At 42.5% G+C, this 16,738-nt stretch overlaps 2 protein-coding genes and 2 non-coding genes across 4 annotated transcripts; all 4 read right to left on the reverse strand.

Annotated features, from left to right (window-relative positions):
• Positions 1 to 1,315: 1,315 nt before the first annotated feature.
• TRNAW-CCA (transfer RNA tryptophan (anticodon CCA)) lies at positions 1,316 to 1,387 on the reverse strand. The gene has a single exon. It is a non-coding gene; the product is annotated as a tRNA-Trp (tRNA).
• Positions 1,388 to 1,661: 274 nt separating this feature from the next.
• TRNAW-CCA (transfer RNA tryptophan (anticodon CCA)) lies at positions 1,662 to 1,733 on the reverse strand. The gene has a single exon. It is a non-coding gene; the product is annotated as a tRNA-Trp (tRNA).
• A 1,096-nt stretch (positions 1,734 to 2,829) lies between these two features.
• On the reverse strand, positions 2,830 to 4,295 carry LOC125520351 (transcription termination factor MTERF8, chloroplastic). The gene has a single exon (XM_048685246.2). The coding sequence runs from the start codon at positions 4,200 to 4,202 to the stop codon at positions 3,024 to 3,026; it is 1,179 nt and encodes a 392-aa protein (XP_048541203.2). The 5' UTR covers positions 4,203 to 4,295; the 3' UTR covers positions 2,830 to 3,023.
• Positions 4,296 to 11,168: 6,873 nt separating this feature from the next.
• LOC125523993 (transcription termination factor MTERF15, mitochondrial-like) lies at positions 11,169 to 14,996 on the reverse strand. The gene has a single exon (XM_087536688.1). The coding sequence runs from the start codon at positions 14,980 to 14,982 to the stop codon at positions 13,729 to 13,731; it is 1,254 nt and encodes a 417-aa protein (XP_087392814.1). The 5' UTR covers positions 14,983 to 14,996; the 3' UTR covers positions 11,169 to 13,728.
• Between the last annotated feature and the right edge of the window lie 1,742 nt (positions 14,997 to 16,738).

The raw sequence follows: 16,738 nt of genomic DNA on the forward strand, positions 1-16,738 counted from the left end.
GATTTTAAGCGTGAGCGTCAACTCTATCCAAAAAAATTATTTTTAAAGGATGACAATTAGGGGATGGTGGCTTGATTTTAAGCATAAGCGTCAACTCTATCCAAAAAGCTCTAGATACGAATGAATTTAACGCTAAAACGTGTCTAGACACGTTCGTATCTACACGAATCTAACACAGATTTTTTGGGACGGCGGGAATATGTAAAAGAAAACACATTTATATTATGGTGTTTAGCATCATCGGAGGGCTTGTGAAGGTGTGTCTTCGGCGAATTCCGTGGATTTAGTCGGTGTTTATCTTTGATGGGTCTGTTTGGATCCAGTCTTTGTTCATATGTCTTCAGGTTGGATCTTTTCGATCTGAGCTTTTTCTCATCGGCGACGGTTGCTGTTCTGGTGCGTTGGTCTTATGAGGGCTTAGCACGACGACTTTCCGACTATCTGCTACAACAAGTTGTGTCCGGCTCTGACGAGGGAGGGGCGATGACGGCGGCGCGCCTTCGGCTCGCTTCAGTGTTTGTAGTCGTCGCTAGGTGGTCTATGACTATGAATGTAATTTCCATTTTTTTATGATGTTCATTGTACTGTTATGATTGAAGATGAATAGGACGACAGTTTCTCGGAAAAGGTAATAGGAGCATTTTTTTTCTCACTGGTAGAAGTTTTTTTTTCATTTTGCTTTAATAGCTAGCATCATCGAGCATTCAGACTACAAAGAGTGATGCTACGCGGACGATAACCTTTGCCCAATCTGTTCATGGACGACCATATCAATCACACCATCCATGGACACACAATTTTTGTGGAGATTTGTGATGCACTTTCTTCTATGTCTGCATTGAAACAAAATAAAAAGTGTTGCGCATGTTTTTAACTAAATATGACTATTCATGGCTTCGTGGATGGTCCTTTGGGACACGTGCAGAAAGATTTTTTGACTGTCATCAATAAGGTCAGGCCGGTTTCAGTATGAGAATGATGACAACAATGTGTCGACGATTTGTTCTGACAATAACAATGGTCTTTCGTTGATTCATTAACCTTAATATTATTTTATGTTTGTGATGCTTTGTAGTTCCCATGAGATTTTATAATAAATATGAGTCATTTTCAAAGTACAAATATAAATAGAGTCATGAGTAGCATCCTGCTTAGCCAAACCTGGTCTTTGGCTATTACCCAGCACCTACGTCGCACTCATTTCTTGGACCAGAAAAAACGCTTAGCCAAACCTGATCTTTGGCTATTGCCGTACAATCGCACTCATTTGTTGGACAAAAAATAAATAAAAATGTATCGGATATTTGTTCGGGATTGAACCCTACGTGAATCGAACACGCAACCTTCTGATCTGGAGTCAGACGCGCTACCATTGCGCCAAGGATCCGATGTAATGTGTTGCTATAATTAACACTTTTAACACATAGCCTAGGATTTAAATTATAATACAAGAAAAGAAAAAAAGAATCGGATATTTGTTCGGGATTTTGAACCCTACATGAATCGAACACGCAACCTTCTGATCTGGAGTCAGACGCGCTACCATTGCGCCAAGGATCCGATGTAATGTGTTGCTATAATTAACATTTTTAACACATAGCCTAGGATTTAAATTATAATACAAGAAAAGAAAAAAAGAATCGGATATTTGTTCGGGATTTTGAACCCTACGTGAATCGAACACGCAACCTTCTGATCTGGAGTCAGACGCGCTACCATTGCGCCAAGGATCCGATGTGATATCCTCCTACAGCAAATTCTGAAATACATATGTCGTTCTTTTTTTTTTTGGAAAGACAACGCTGAAATTTTTCTTTTGGGTGACGATGCCGCATGGAAACCACGGCGTGGATTATTATGGCAAAATTTTCATTTTAAGGCTAGCATTGGAGCATACAGGGGCACTTGCCGTTTGGGCCTCTGGTGCACCCCAGGTATGCACAAGTCTTCAGAACATCAGGCAAATGAGCTGCTGAAACCACACAGAACCAACAAAACGGCAGGCAGAGCAACCACAGGGCTTCAGCTCAAACCAAAGAGAAACCAAAGGAGCTAGACGTGTAATCAGCAATCAGAGGAACCATGCTTGGGCTTTGGCTGACGCGTGTGGATATATCCTGTCATAGTTGCTACAGCTTGGCTGGAAGAAACATACCCATATATCGACTGAAATCGACGAACCTGTGTGCAATATACTCCGGCTTGAGAATGACTAGGAGCTTCAGGCGAGCAAAAATCCACAGGAACTAAGTCCTCTAGACAGAACAATCTTCTCAGTACAGGATATATACCATACAAGACAACGATGCAGCTCTCTCTTCTTGATGTGCAGCAGGTACACCATGATGTTCTCAGGTTTGCACATGAGCAGAGACATGCTCAACAATATTTTCGGAACCGAACGGGGATTCACAAAGTTTCCAATGGAGGAAATTCAGAACTACACCTTTGGTGGTAATGCTGATGGTGTGGACGGCAGAGGACCCCAACCCAGAAGCTCCGGTGACGCCCTATACCTTGCTCAAAGTTCTAATTCCTCACGAATCCTGATCAGATCAACCAAGTTTTGTGCGGCAAAATCAAAGAAAAAGTCAAAGGCACCACATTCATTTCCCTCCCTCTCAACCTCCCAAATTTCACAAAAAAGTTTTATACCCAATAAACAGTCGCAATGCTATCTAGTGAGCAACATACAGATTCACGGCGTTTGCCGAGAGCCATCGATTTTCAGCGCCAAACAGCGAATACAACATTTAATTTCATGATGTTATACCACAATTTCGTCTAATTCACTTGCTTCATAGATATCAACAACAAAACTGTAAGAGATGGCAACAAAATCAAAATCTTAACCATTTCATATGTTTCAGCAAACGGAACTTGTCGCGGCGGTCAATAAGATTAGTGGCAGTTCAGTTTCAGTCAGAATGCTAAAATGAAGAAGATACAAAGACAACAGCAGTGCTATGTGAATAGCTACGGCCATGAGGAAATATATTGACCTTCAATATCCCTAAAATGTGTCAAGGTTGGAGGTGAGGAGGTATTTTCCCTGCACGAGCCGCGGCATACACATCTGCAAGCTCAGGAACACTCTCCTTGTAAGAGTCGATAAACCTTGAATTGAAGTACCTCTCGCTCGCAGCAATCACTGAGCAATAGTCAGAACTCAGAAGTCCCTTGCCCTGCAGTATCTTCATGACAATATACCGAGGCACATGCCTCGTCTTCAGGCTGTAAGTGATCAGCGCGGGCCTGCGCACGATGTACTCTGGCTCAAGACCAACCTTGTTGATCAGGAACTCTACCGTGCTGCGCAGGTTGTCCTCAGATGATCTTAGGAGGCTTGGGTGCTTGACGACCGCAATCTTCAGCATGTCATCAGAGCAGCCGAGGGTCTTCTTCAGTAACTCCATTCTTGCAGCAAGCTTCTCTCGGGTCACGCAGGAGACGGTGGTGAGCGCATACATGAATTGGCCTGAGCCGCGTGGTACCCCGAGCTCATCTGCGCGTGCGACCAGTACCTGGAGCTTTTCTGGGCTGCAGACGATCACCCACGTCCCACTGAGGCCAGTCTTGGCGAGATGGGGGATTTTTAACCCGCAGCGCAGAAGTAGCTCGACGTTGGGCTTGACCACTGTGTCAATGTCACGCCTTAGGAGGGCACCACCTCCCAGAGCTCCCCTCGACACGGCATTGACCAACTCGTCGAAGGAGCCGAACAATGGGATCCAGAACTGAAGCCTGCTGGCGACGTCGCAGGAGCGCAACGCGGGGGCGCCGATCAAGACGAGGCGCGCGATCTTGGAAGGGGATAGCCCGAGATCGCGGAGCTTGGCGACGCGGGGGGCGAGGGTCCCGTCCACCTTGGAGCAGAGGAACTTCGGGTCGGCGGCGACGACGGCGGCGATGTCGGAGCTGGAGAGGCCGAGGCCCGAGAGGAAGGCGCGGACGGCGTCGGGGTTGGAGGGGGACCTGAGATGGGAGATGGACCTGGACGCCTTGAGGGATTGCGCCCGGGTGAGGCCGCAGGTGTTGACGAGGTAATCCTGGACGGAGAAAGGGGACTCGGTGGAGGTGGTCGCGGTGGCGGTGGCGGTGGCGCAGAGGTGGCGGTGGAGGGAGGTGAGGGGGAAGGTGGGGAGAGGGGAGGCGCCGCCGTCACGGAGGAGAGAGAGGAACCGCTTTTGGAGGCGGAGCATGGCGGCGGCGGCGTAATGCTCGCTCGGCGGGGTTTGTGGTAGGGTTTGGCGATGGCCTAGGGAGCCAGTGGAGTTCGGTGTGGGTCTGAGCAGTTAATTTGATGCCATAGTCTGGGGCAGTTTCGTCATTTCATATGAGCACTTCAAAGGTACTAGTAGGGAAATTTTACTGATCTGGTCTATTCAAGACGCGTCTTGTAACTGTGAAAGAAGGCGACCGCGTTCCCTTTGAGTGTCGTCGGCGTCGTCGCAAGTTCCCTCTCCCTCTGTCGGCCCCTTCGACGGCGGGAGGGTGGGGAACCTTAAAGTTGTGCATCGGGTGGGTTCTCATTAGGCTTAGGGGTGAGGGACACGATGTCTGAATAAATTTTCTCGGACTATGTTCACGGTTAGGTGGGGCTCTTGCCTTCATCTTGGAGCCAACAGGGGCGGGGATCTCCGGATATCGTTGAGGTCGTAGGCTATGGTGTTTGAATGTCGACCGACACTTGGCGGTTCGGTCCTCGGATGGGCGGTGGTTGTGTGGAGACGGAGATTTTTCTTCCTTCTCGTGAGTGTGTTTTTTCTACCGTTGTTTTCTCTCTTTCTTTGTGATGTTGTTGGAAAAATGTCCTGCTTTGCCTAGGCAGTTGACCTGGCCGCGGCGTCGGAACTGGATCCTAGCTCTCTTCTACCCGGAAGGGGCACATAATAGCGATACTCAAAGCCACAGATGGTGAAGGCCAGTGCAAGCGTGCTGGATGCACATGTGTGTCCCTGTCTTTTCGGCGTCAGGGCAAAGAAAAAGGGGAGTAGCATGGCGGTGATTATGCCATGGTTGAATATGATGACCTGGTTGTGTCTGGTTGCATATTCTTGTGTGGCATGGTCTTTTCGCAAGGTTCGGGGATAATGACACGGAGCTCCGGAGATTTTCGTATTTTATTGGTTGTTAGGGTGCTCTTCATTTTTCATGTTCTTTGTGTGTGTAGGGTGTGCTTTTACGGGTTAAGGACTTTGTATTATTTTGTGATTTGAATATAAGGTATTATCTCAAAAAAAGTCGGTGTTGGTAATAAATTTTAAAAAAGTACTATGCTACATGTGCTGAAATTGAACAAGCATGCACCAACACAAGTGGATAAATACCACACAATGAAACATCATCATGGAAACAATGCCGTGCATATAAACATAGGTCCCTTTTGAACCTCTTAGCATCAGTAACTGCAGTGACGGTGAATGGATGCCAACTATATAATAAAAAAGTGGAGATCATTGTGTATATGAATTAGTTCTATAGGCTTGAAAGTCATTGGGAATTGTTTTATGACGAAGTGGTATAGGTACATGAGTAATTTGGTCCCCTCATCCTCCACGGCTTTTGGAGTACCTCGGTGTCAATATTCAAATTTGTTGTTATGATATGACCGACCTTACTCCAAAACAATGCTTGATTAGGCATACTTAGGATTTTCATACTTGAATATGACCAAGCTTACTCCAAATCAATGCTCGATTAGGCATACTTAGGATTTTCATATAATCCAGCCCTGCGGATTTTCATATTTAGCTAAGTTGTTCGTGATGTGAATTGCTATTACTCGTGTACATGTGGGTGCAATACATGTTAACATACTAAAGTTGAGTAACTGATTTATGAGTATCTTTTTTTGTTGTTATATTCTAGATTATAAAAGAGCAGCTTTAACTACCGCTATTCATGATACTAGATGGTACAACATGCTCCACTGCGCTCGGATATAAGTGCATCTAAAATACATGCGCTCAACTTCAAAAGAAATATAAACAAATTGGTTGGACAAAAAGATAAAGCACAACGAAGATGTGAATCCCAACCCACAAAAGACCAAATTTACTCGCACCATAGCTGCAAGTTTCACTTTAAGCAGTACCATCTCTTTCCGTCCTTCATCCCGTATCCCATGTATAGTAAAAGAACACAACCTTGTTAACGACCAAACTGAAACATCCTTCCTATTATTTGTGGTAATTCTAGACATAAAACTCTTAGTTGTGAACTATGATGAAATTTAGATATATTTTTTCTTCAAAGTAGCTGAGCACCACGATTTCACCACAAGCAATATTGCCAACCATAGAGAAGAGAGCAATCATGTGTATTATTTATAACATAAAATATAATACTACAATAAATTATTATCCTAAATCTTATGCTCATGCATTATCAAACTGATACTTTGAACTCTGGAATGACAATGGTGTCCATGCCATCTACTAATCCATTCACCACCAGTCACATGTTTTTTGTGATGTCGCATTATCTTTGAGGTGGAGTTGAATCATTTGATTCAATGGACATAACTAAAAATGTGCGAGTTCAACTCGTAGTAAAAAAACAAAAACTATAGAAAGTGTTTAAGAACCAATTCCAACTAGTAGATACTATTATCCATGTCTACAAGATGCTAATCAAATATATGTCACATGAACGCATTATCCATCATGGCATCTACTTACTTATGATGCACCCGTCCTATAACTCAATGGATGATTATGCTAATGTACACACATAAGGGACATTTGCAAACAAAGATACATAGAACATCCATATTGAATGTCTTTATTAACGTATATACCATACTCCTCACCTCATTTTCCTTTACCCCGACTATCACCTAGAGTTTCCACTAGGGTTAATGATGATGGCTAGGGAGCCACTTTGGTGTTGTTAAGGTCGAGCTTGACCAATTAATCAACTCCAAAGTTTGAGGTTGGTTTCATCAATTTAGACCAAGAAAAAAATGCACAATAGTCGCCAATGTTATTACAGGATTAGAACAAATCACTGATATCATCAATTTCGCTTAACACCCTAAATTCAAAAGGAGTTTTTTCCTCTGAAAATTAGTACTTGAATACTAGCTTCCATGAACTTTATGTTGTAAGTAACTGAAAAATGCTATGATCGTACACATCCTTGTGAAAACAAATAGGTACATTTGAATATCTTACGGTTCACTGTTTAAGTTGAACAAAAATTCCAGGGATAGCTTGATGTGCATTGATAACTTTTTCCTAATAACGTTTCTCTAAAATGAGAAGAAAGTTTTTTGAATATAGGTTGCTAATGTAGTCAACTGAAATCAACCATCTACTTTGGTAGCCCATTTGACATCTTCCTCAATCTTCTCCGTCAACGCAATTTGCACATTTGCTATTTTGTGAACTCAATCCGAACATGTCATCATCTTATAGGGAAACTAAAAATATATAGTTTGTTGAACTACATTGACGCCCTCCAACCTGCCATGGTGAAGCCCAACAACATACAAAAGGTAAGGCACCCAGAGGGCATGAGGGCATTGAACCACTGGATTTTATCAGCGATCAAGGAGGAGTTGGTTCGGAGAATGTGTGTGGATGGCGGCTGCCGGATGTGCATTGGATCAAACTTATCCTTGATGTACCTTTTTTCTCCGCTACAAGTCAAGCTATTGTGGATTTTATAGCTCATGATCATTTAGGGGTAGTGGTCTTCTCAACATGGAGCCAACTGGAGTGGTGCCACGATGTGGAGGAGATAAATCTCTACCCTATCTTGTAGGTGTTCATGCATGTGTCGACTTCATCCAAGTTCGTGGCGGTGGTGGTGGGCGACTATTTAGGCATCGTGGCAGCCCTATGTCCACCAACATAGGATCGTTCAAGATGTCGTGGGATTTGCCAAGGGATAAAGGCGTGTCTAAGGTAGATCGTGAACTTTAAAAGTCATCGGCAAGTCCCATGTGGGAGCAATGTTGTCAGATATGACCTTGCTGCTCATCCCAAGCAGTGTGTTCAAGTGAGGTGTGGCACTCACAAGTTACCCCGACAATTTTTTTCGTCCATTTATTTTTCTTTTTTCTTTGCATATGAGTTGTAAGAACTTTATGATTCGTTAACCCTAAAAAGGAAAAAATAGCAAATAATTCATACTAATTCTACTTAGAAAACATGCTTTCTATGAAGTGTGGCCTCAAACTATATCCATGGTTATTTTTTTATTTTTTTATTTCTCAGTCATCTGAGAAATAACTATTTCTAAGTCACCATAAAGAACCACCCGATCTAACAATTGAGATATGCGTAGAAAATGCTCATGAGAGAGAGAGAGAGTTGAGAGAGAGAGAGAGAGAGTTGAGCACAACATTTATATTTTTGCATAAGGGTGAGGCGAAGCTCATGTGAAAAAATGCCACAATAGCAACATTGTTTAGAGCATTAAATGAAAAAAGAAATAAAATGAAAAAAGAAATAAAATGTGAACATCGCGCATAGGCCCAAGACCGAGCTAGCACGAATGCATCACACAATCATACATTTTTTAACAACAAGGTTTAGCTATTCTTATAGTCGAATCGAGATGATACAACCATAAAAGAGTATAACTTGATCCATGTTGAAGATACAAACGGCCAAATCATATAAATTATATAACTCAGATGGAAACACTGACACAATGAGTTCCCACAAGATGCACAAGTGGTCATCGTGTCATGGAACATAACCGGTGCCATTTTCACCAGCAGAGTTCACCCCTTGTTAGAAATCTATTTTTAGTGTAACATATTTCCGTTATATGCTTGTCATCTCACCTCTTGAAGGCCACTTTTGTTGAACAGGAACCAATGTGGCAAAGGAGCAAAGATATGTAAATTCAAGACTCATTGTCGTTCAGATTATCAAGCAAGTAGTTGCCTTATCAAACAATTAATTTGCATTTCTTCGATAAAATATTAAATTCTAATTATTTTTAACCCCTCCGAGGCTACACCCGAAACACGTAAAGATATCCAACACACAAATTACCACTACTTACAAGACTGGATAAAAAAATTGACGCACCCGCAACCTTGATTTTCCATAAGTTTGTTTCTAAGTCGTGCATGGCAATATAACTCGAGATCTTATTTAGGAGGTTAAGACAGATTTTGAGACGGAGATAACATAAGTTTGTTTTTAGTTAGCAATTATTATTATGTTGGCGATTAGATTCTTAAGAGAATGTCAGTCTTTTGTGTAAAAGAGACATCATGTAGTGATCCATAATTAATCCGTGAATTAGTTCAAAGACACAAATTAAAGCTTCGGAGTCTACAATCACGCCAGAACTAGGCCCTCACGGCAGCTAAATGAGGATGAGTGCCAATCCCCCGTGGCAAGATCTTTACGAATTTTAGCACATGGCATCCGACGTGCAATTGTATCAAATGCATGTGAGCCACAAGTACGACACATGAGAACAAATGATTCTTCCATAAAGGAGAAGATAGCAAATCAGAATCGACTATAGTAGTTGTATTTGCTGAAGAAGCAGGTATCCAATCAAGTTAGTAAATGCAGTGCACTGGATCATTTTCACGACAACAATGTTCAACATATAAGCAATGCCCTTTCGAAGCCTAATCTAGCAATGGTGAATGCAGACCGTCCATATACCCAGAGAGTAGATATTGTGTTGTATATAGGCTTGAGAGGCACCGGAAATCATTTTATAGCCAAGCAGCGAGTCTATGCGACAGAATACGTCAATTCAACATTATTAACTGGATCCAGATGAGCACCACGTGCAAACTTGCCATGTCAACCAGCACGACCATGTACCAAGGGACGCCATGTCACTCTAGAATGGTAGCAGTGCCATGCAATCCAACCCCCAGCTTGAGCACCAAAAGGTTGCATAGATGTTACTATCAACGCTACTGCTGCCCCAGAGTTGCTCGTGGTGTACATTTGTGATCACCTAGGTGCTGGATGCTCTCAATCAGATTTGGCATACATGAGTTGAGCAGGAGTTTCATGAGTATCTTTGTTAGTCTATCTATGTTCTTCATCGCTAATGGCAAGGGAATCTTCAACATCTAGTCCATGTTAAATTAATCTCAAGTCGAACGGGCACAAAAATAAATCCCAGGAGAGCACTCTACGGAGTTCATATACATATGCTCAATATAACCTTGGGTGTATTCTTGTGCTTCCATGTCTGAGATTCCACTAAAATCTGCTATCATCAGGGATCCTAAACTTCATACAAGACTGAGACATGGAACAAAATCATTGAACTAGCGAGATTTCACCCACGGTATGCTACATGTGCAAAACAAACAACCTGAGTAATACATAGAGCTGACACCAGAGCTAACTCCAATAGGAACAGAAGAGGTTGCTGAAAAACAAAGCATGTAAACTTTCAATTTCAAACTAGACATGGATTAGCCAGCCGCTGATCACACAACGAAGACTATTTTTACACACCACAAGCCTCACAAATTTATATACGCACACACAAATATATGATCTACAAAATGCAGATGTCGTAGTTAACTTCAATTTTTTTCTTAATATTTACTGAGATGGTACAAACCATAATTTTCATGTTTTGGCAAATTAGGACTGAAGTATCCCCGGCCTCATATCTCTACAATAAAGAACAAGATAGCATATCATAACTCACTCGAAGAGAGTACCACATGACCTAAAACTGAAAAGAAGGGTCCGTTCATATAAGTAAATAAACGCAACGCAACGAGGCACCTTCACAGCAACAACACACAACAAACAAACATACATACGTTTCAAGCCCCTTAGCTCCAGTTACTCCAACAATGATACACAGAGCTCGTTTGTATATTCAAAGAGTGGAGATCGACGTTTTATGTAAATGATTTGTGTATGCTTGAGAGGCACCGGGAAACGTTTTACTGCAACTTCCTCCTCAATCGGAATCATTTTATGCAGCTGGGTAGCCCGCCCACATGTATGAGTAATTTAGTCCATTCGCAATCATGGTTCAATCAAAGTTGCATCAAAATGATGGCTTGGACTCCATATTGCTAGCGATCCTGTCACAACTTTGATCTTTGGGAGCGTAATCTGCAAGGGAGGATAGATTAGGATCAACACGCGGGAGTGCTTGAGAGCAGTGGAAGGGCAGATGCAGGCCCTAGGTGCAGATGTTGTGAGTGAGGGCAGGGAAAGAAGGAGCATCTTCTAATTCTTTGCTTGATCCAGTCTCATGGTCGCTATCTCATTGTATAGAGAATCTTTTACAAAACTGACTCTGACTCCATTTCTAACAAGAACTGGGCTATGGTCTATTCAACACGGACTAACATGTAGCTTTCGTCTCAATAGCAATTATACCTAAACAAGGTTGCAGTAGCAATTCCCCCATCAGTAGGAATTCTACTTGATGAAACCTTCCATCTTCAGCGGCTCCATCTTGTATTGGTGTTACTCCCTCCGGTCCTTTTTACTCTGCATATTAGGTTTGTCCGAAGTCAATCTCATCCAACTTTGACCAAGTTTATATAAAAAATTATAGACATTCACATAACAACACCAATATCATTAGATTCATCTTGGAATATATTTTCATATTATATTTATTAGATATTGTAGATGATAATAATTTCTAATATAAATTTGGTCAAACTTAGCAAAGTTTGACTTTCGACAAATCCAATGTGCAGAGTAAAAGGGACCGGAGGGAGTACCTCAGAACTAGGCTGCAGAGGCACCTAGCAGCGCCAGAATGATTAGATGTCTGCCCCCACAAAACAGATCCACACTAGAAGAGTGTGTGTTAATGTCATTCCACATATTTTCTAAAATGGGGTGAATTAGTTGATTCCATCGACAAAACCAAAGAAGTTTTTTAGTTTAATTTCTAGTCCTAAAATCATAGAAAATGTTTGATGCCCAATTCCAACTGGTAGCTGTTCTTATCTGGGCCTACAACATGCTAATCGAACAGATGTCACGTGAATGAATGATCCATCATGGCATCTACCGAGTAATGCTGTACCCAGCCTACCACCCGATGGCCGATCTTAATAGTGCACAGTGTACACACATAAGGGACATTTCGCAAACAAAGATAAAAAGAAATCCATATTGAATATCCATATTAATTTCTATACCACACACCCATGGTCTTGGTCTTTTGAACATGGCATGCATATATACAAATATACTGTCAGCATTGAAGCAAACCATACTACTGATTGCCTCATTTTCCCTTGCCAAATCCTGTTACCAGCCAACTGCTAAATGGACCTGTGTGACATTCATTTCTTCTGGATATACAACTTTATTCAGGGCAAGCATTTTACTTAACAACAAATGAGTACACATACCATCTTGCTCAAGCTCAAGCTGCTCCAGCATATTTACAAACAACCTAAAATCAATGAGTAATGCATCAAAGTTTCCAAAAACAGAAACATATTTCTTCTACCCTACATTTTACTATTTCGGAAATACTTACTATTTTGTATGCCTATTTTAGCCAAGAAATATAAGCAAAAATCAGGAGATGGATGACTTTAGTAGCATGGAGGGGAGTTATCTCATTTTTGTGATGGCACTGAACATATTATTGTTTTAAAACGTATACTAATACAAATAAACATTTTTGTAATATATACCATGTCCTGTAAGCTTTGTACGACAGAATTTTTATCGGGGCTCTGAAGTCGGTGCCCATGTGAGCCCCAGCCCACGAAGAGCACCTAGAGCCACCAAATTAGTTCATAAACAGGCAGGAAATTTTGGTTGCTCCTTAGAACACCAATATTATTCTAAAAGTGCTTGATAAGAAAACCCTTCTCTGTAGTGACTTGCCACTATCTACAAGCCCATTAGTCAAGCCTTAATGGTGTAATGGACAGATAAAACAACAGTTGGAATGGGAGTGATCCATTAGCTAAAAACAAATGACAACGCCTCAAAGAAGCAGCAGTGACTAGCCAGTGATGTAAACTTCAGTCAGAAACAAAAACAGTATGAGCAGATGAGAGAAAAGAGGCAGCTAATCTGTCAATACTCCGGTGACCATTTTGTAAAAGAAGATTCCAACTAAAGCATAACCTTGAGCCGTGTGGCAGGGATAAGTACTGGCTAGCAGGCATGAGCAATAAGGCAATAAGACAATCTAGTTCCTTCGTACCACATATCCAAAATTTGAACATGGACTGTAATCGATTCCTCAAAAAAAAAACACAAATTGTTTTTGTAGCAATCGGATAACTAGTTGTTAAATTGCTGAGACTAAGAACTAAGAGTGTTTGCACAATGGACAGTAACTAATGGGTAGGATCTGCAGTGTTACCATCTGAACATGTACTACACTAAAGGATACAACAAGTCTTCAATATCTTAAAATGACAAAGTTGGACTCGGGAGGCAACCTCCCCAGCACAAGCTGCGTATACATATCAGCGAGCTCAGAGACACTGTCCTTCTGAAAATCAATGAACTTTGATTTCTTAGTCTCCACAGAACGAGCAATTAATGAGTAAAAACTAAAGTTGCACAACAATCTATCTGTTGGCAGGACCTTTCATGATACCGGGAACCAGACACTTCTTCATGCAGTACATGAACTGTACAGACTTTTTATCAATTCACAGTGCACTCTGACTCCGAACCGATCTCACCGATCAAAAACTCAGTCTTGTGGCCAAAAAACTCCTCGGATAATTTCAAAATGAACGGATTCTCGCACACCACAGTTTCAGTGTTATAGCCGAGCACTTCCTTCTGGTGCTTTCCCATGACATGCAGAGGCATACTCATCAACTAGGCCTGGAACACTATCCTTATAAGGATCCACAAAATTCTGCACAAACTTCTTCTCAGCCAGCGATGCCATGCTATAATAGTCCAATTCCACGTCCAGTAATCCCTTCTGCCTGAGAAGCTTAAGCAGGGAGTACCGGGGCAACAACCGCCTCTCAACGCTATACATGATCAGCGCTGGCCTTCGAGCAATGTACGAAGCCTGCAGACCGACCTCCTTCATCAAGAACTCCACAGATCGCTGGATCTTTTTATCAGATAAAGCCAGGACAAGTGCCGCCTTCTTGGCGATATTCACCAAATCATCCTGTGAAAACCCCAGCGAATGTAAAAATTGTATTTTCCTGGCAAGAACGTCCTTGTGCATGAAGGCGAGTGCAGCGAGTGCACGACGGAACATCCATGAGCTTCGCTGCACACCTAACTCCTCGACCCGCGCCACGGCGTCCACCAGAAACTTGGGTTTCACGGTGAACAGCCGACAGGAGTACAAGCTTAAACCTGCAATATCACGAGCACTTATCCCACATTCTTGGAGGGTGGTCAGGTTCGGCTTGATCACCTTCTCGAGGCTGGCGCTGAGGAGCTCGCGGTTTGACTTTGCGAGAAAGAGCAGCTTGGGGTAGGAGTCGAAGATCCCGAACCAGAACAGGAGGTTGCCGCGGAGAGCGCCCGTGCGGCGGATCGAGAGGATGGCCACGATCTGCGAAGGCGAGAAGCCGAGTTCGGTAAGCTCGGCGAAGCGGGGGGCGAGGACCACCCCCACGCTGGCGTACAGGAGGGACGGATCGGCGACCACGGCGGCGGCGATGTCGGAGCGGGGGACGCCGCGGCCCAAGAGAAAAGCCACCGTGGCCTCGGGCTTGGAGAGGGAGGTGAGGTTGGAGAGCCTTCTGGAGGCCTTGAGTGCTTGTGCTCGGGTGAGGCCGCAGTCGGCGACGAGGAAGTCCTTGGCGGAGAAAGGTTTGGGGGAGATGGATGCGGTGGTGGAGAGGAGGCAGTGGAGGGGAACGAGGTGGGAGGCGGGGAGATGGGATGGTGGGTAGCGGAGGAGGAGAGAAAGGACGCGCGTTCGGAGGTGGTGGATCATGGCGTGGCGGCGGCGCCGGCGGCGGTCAGCGGAAACGTACGCGGCGGCAGGGCAGCGGAACGTGGGTACAATTTTTTTTTTAGGGAAGGGTACAATTGTACACATGCGGTGGATCAAAGGCCGGCCCATATCTGTACTGGGGTAGATATCCACTTATCCAGTGCTCTGTCATGCTCCAAATTTTCAAAAATCACATGAAGTGTTTCAAAATTCCCCTAAAAAATCCTTCAAAAAAGTCCCCTTAAAAACATGTAATAAGTGTTCAAAAACTCCGAAAACATTTTTGGATGTTGACATCACATTTTGAATTTTGATTTGAATTTTTTGGGGATTGTACATACAACTAGTGTATTTCAAATTTTGATTTGAAACTTTTAGGAATTGTACATGTACACTCATGTGATGTGAACATCCACAATTGTTTTTTGGAATTTTTTGAAATCTATAAATGTGCATTTTGAAAACTGTTAGCATGGGAGCACCAAAGAGATGGGAGCACCTGATATTCTCCCATCTATACTGGATCTATCTATACAGGCCTGATCTCTGGGCTGCATGTCCTAAGATCAGTTGACTTTTCTCAATATTCATGAGGGTAGAAGTAGAAATTTTAAATATCATTATTTTGCTAAGCATGCTTTAACATTAGATGTTGGCTGCCACATTTGGTTGGGGGTGCCACATGATCTTGTAATGATGCCTATGAACATTGCTCAACAATGAAGTGGGCCTAAGTTTCCACAGAAATTGAATTTTCTCAAAAGGGAAAAATGATCGGTTGACTTAGCACTATAGCTACCCGCAAAAAAAAGACTTAGCACTATAGCAGTGAAATACTTTACCTCCCCATGATTCTCGAAAGAAATTGAATTTTGCCGTGGAGTTTAACAATGGTTGCCAACTAAAGAACCAGCTTATATTTCTTAGAGACTTTTATTTGAATCGGTGTTCAAAGCTAAAACAATTTTGTAGTGCTTGTGAAATAGTGTTTTCCACAATATAAGCCTTGAAATGTGGACATATACCGAAAACATTTTCATTTTGCTCACGCAAGTTGCACATATAATTGAAATGGGTGTAAAAAACTATTTATACACTCCTACATGAACCAAACTTGGATGATAAAACTGTACACCCAACCCTACGCCTAAGATAAGATAGATGACTTTAGACAAAGTCCATTATCCCAGGAACTTTTGGAGAATCAATACGAAGTATTTTCTCATAGTCAAAATCGTTGTTGCAAATGCCACGAAGAGACGGATGTGGTGTCTCTTTAGAGTTGTAAGCAGGGTGCAACATGGTGGCAAATTGTTTAAAAGTCATAACAACAATGAAAGATGTTGGACATTCGGCTGGTGTGGCGGCAACAATCTTAGATGACTACTATCATCTATCATGTCATTTTCCTCATATTTTGAGCATTGTCCTAGGGAGGTCAACTGTGCAGCTTATGAATTTTCAAAAATGGTTACAAGTTCTATTTGTAGCGGGGGATTGCATGAAGCTCCTAGGGTTATACTCCCCCTCTTTAACAATGATGTAACGATTATCACCAATGAATAAAAGAGGATTGAGATGTAAAAAGGGCGATTAATGATTGGAAGGCGGTTTAAATCAAAGACACACAACAAAATTTCTCAACATACAAAACTGAAAACATATTTAATTTTCTTACGTCAGTACTTCATTTGTCGCATCATGTATCTTCCTCAAATATGTTACCTACATTTCCAAGTACGAGCAAGACATATATGCAAATGATTGGAATAAAGAAACTTTTGGTTGAGTTCTACATTTAACTCCAATGTCACATGCATTTGCTCTTGAGTATGCATGAGCTACCAATAGACCCTGCTTG

Source organism: Triticum urartu, chromosome 7A (assembly GCF_056163025.1).
Source record: "Triticum urartu cultivar PI428250 chromosome 7A, HENAU_Tu73, whole genome shotgun sequence".
NCBI lineage: Eukaryota > Viridiplantae > Streptophyta > Magnoliopsida > Poales > Poaceae > Triticum > Triticum urartu.

Bases quoted from the DNA above. Each gene is read 5' to 3' on its own strand.
- LOC125520351 (XM_048685246.2), bottom strand. From the start codon at position 4,202: ATGCTCCGCCTCCAAAAGCGGTTCCTCTCTCTCCTCCGTGACGGCGGC.
- LOC125523993 (XM_087536688.1), bottom strand. From the start codon at position 14,982: ATGTGTACAATTGTACCCTTCCCTAAAAAAAAAATTGTACCCACGTTC.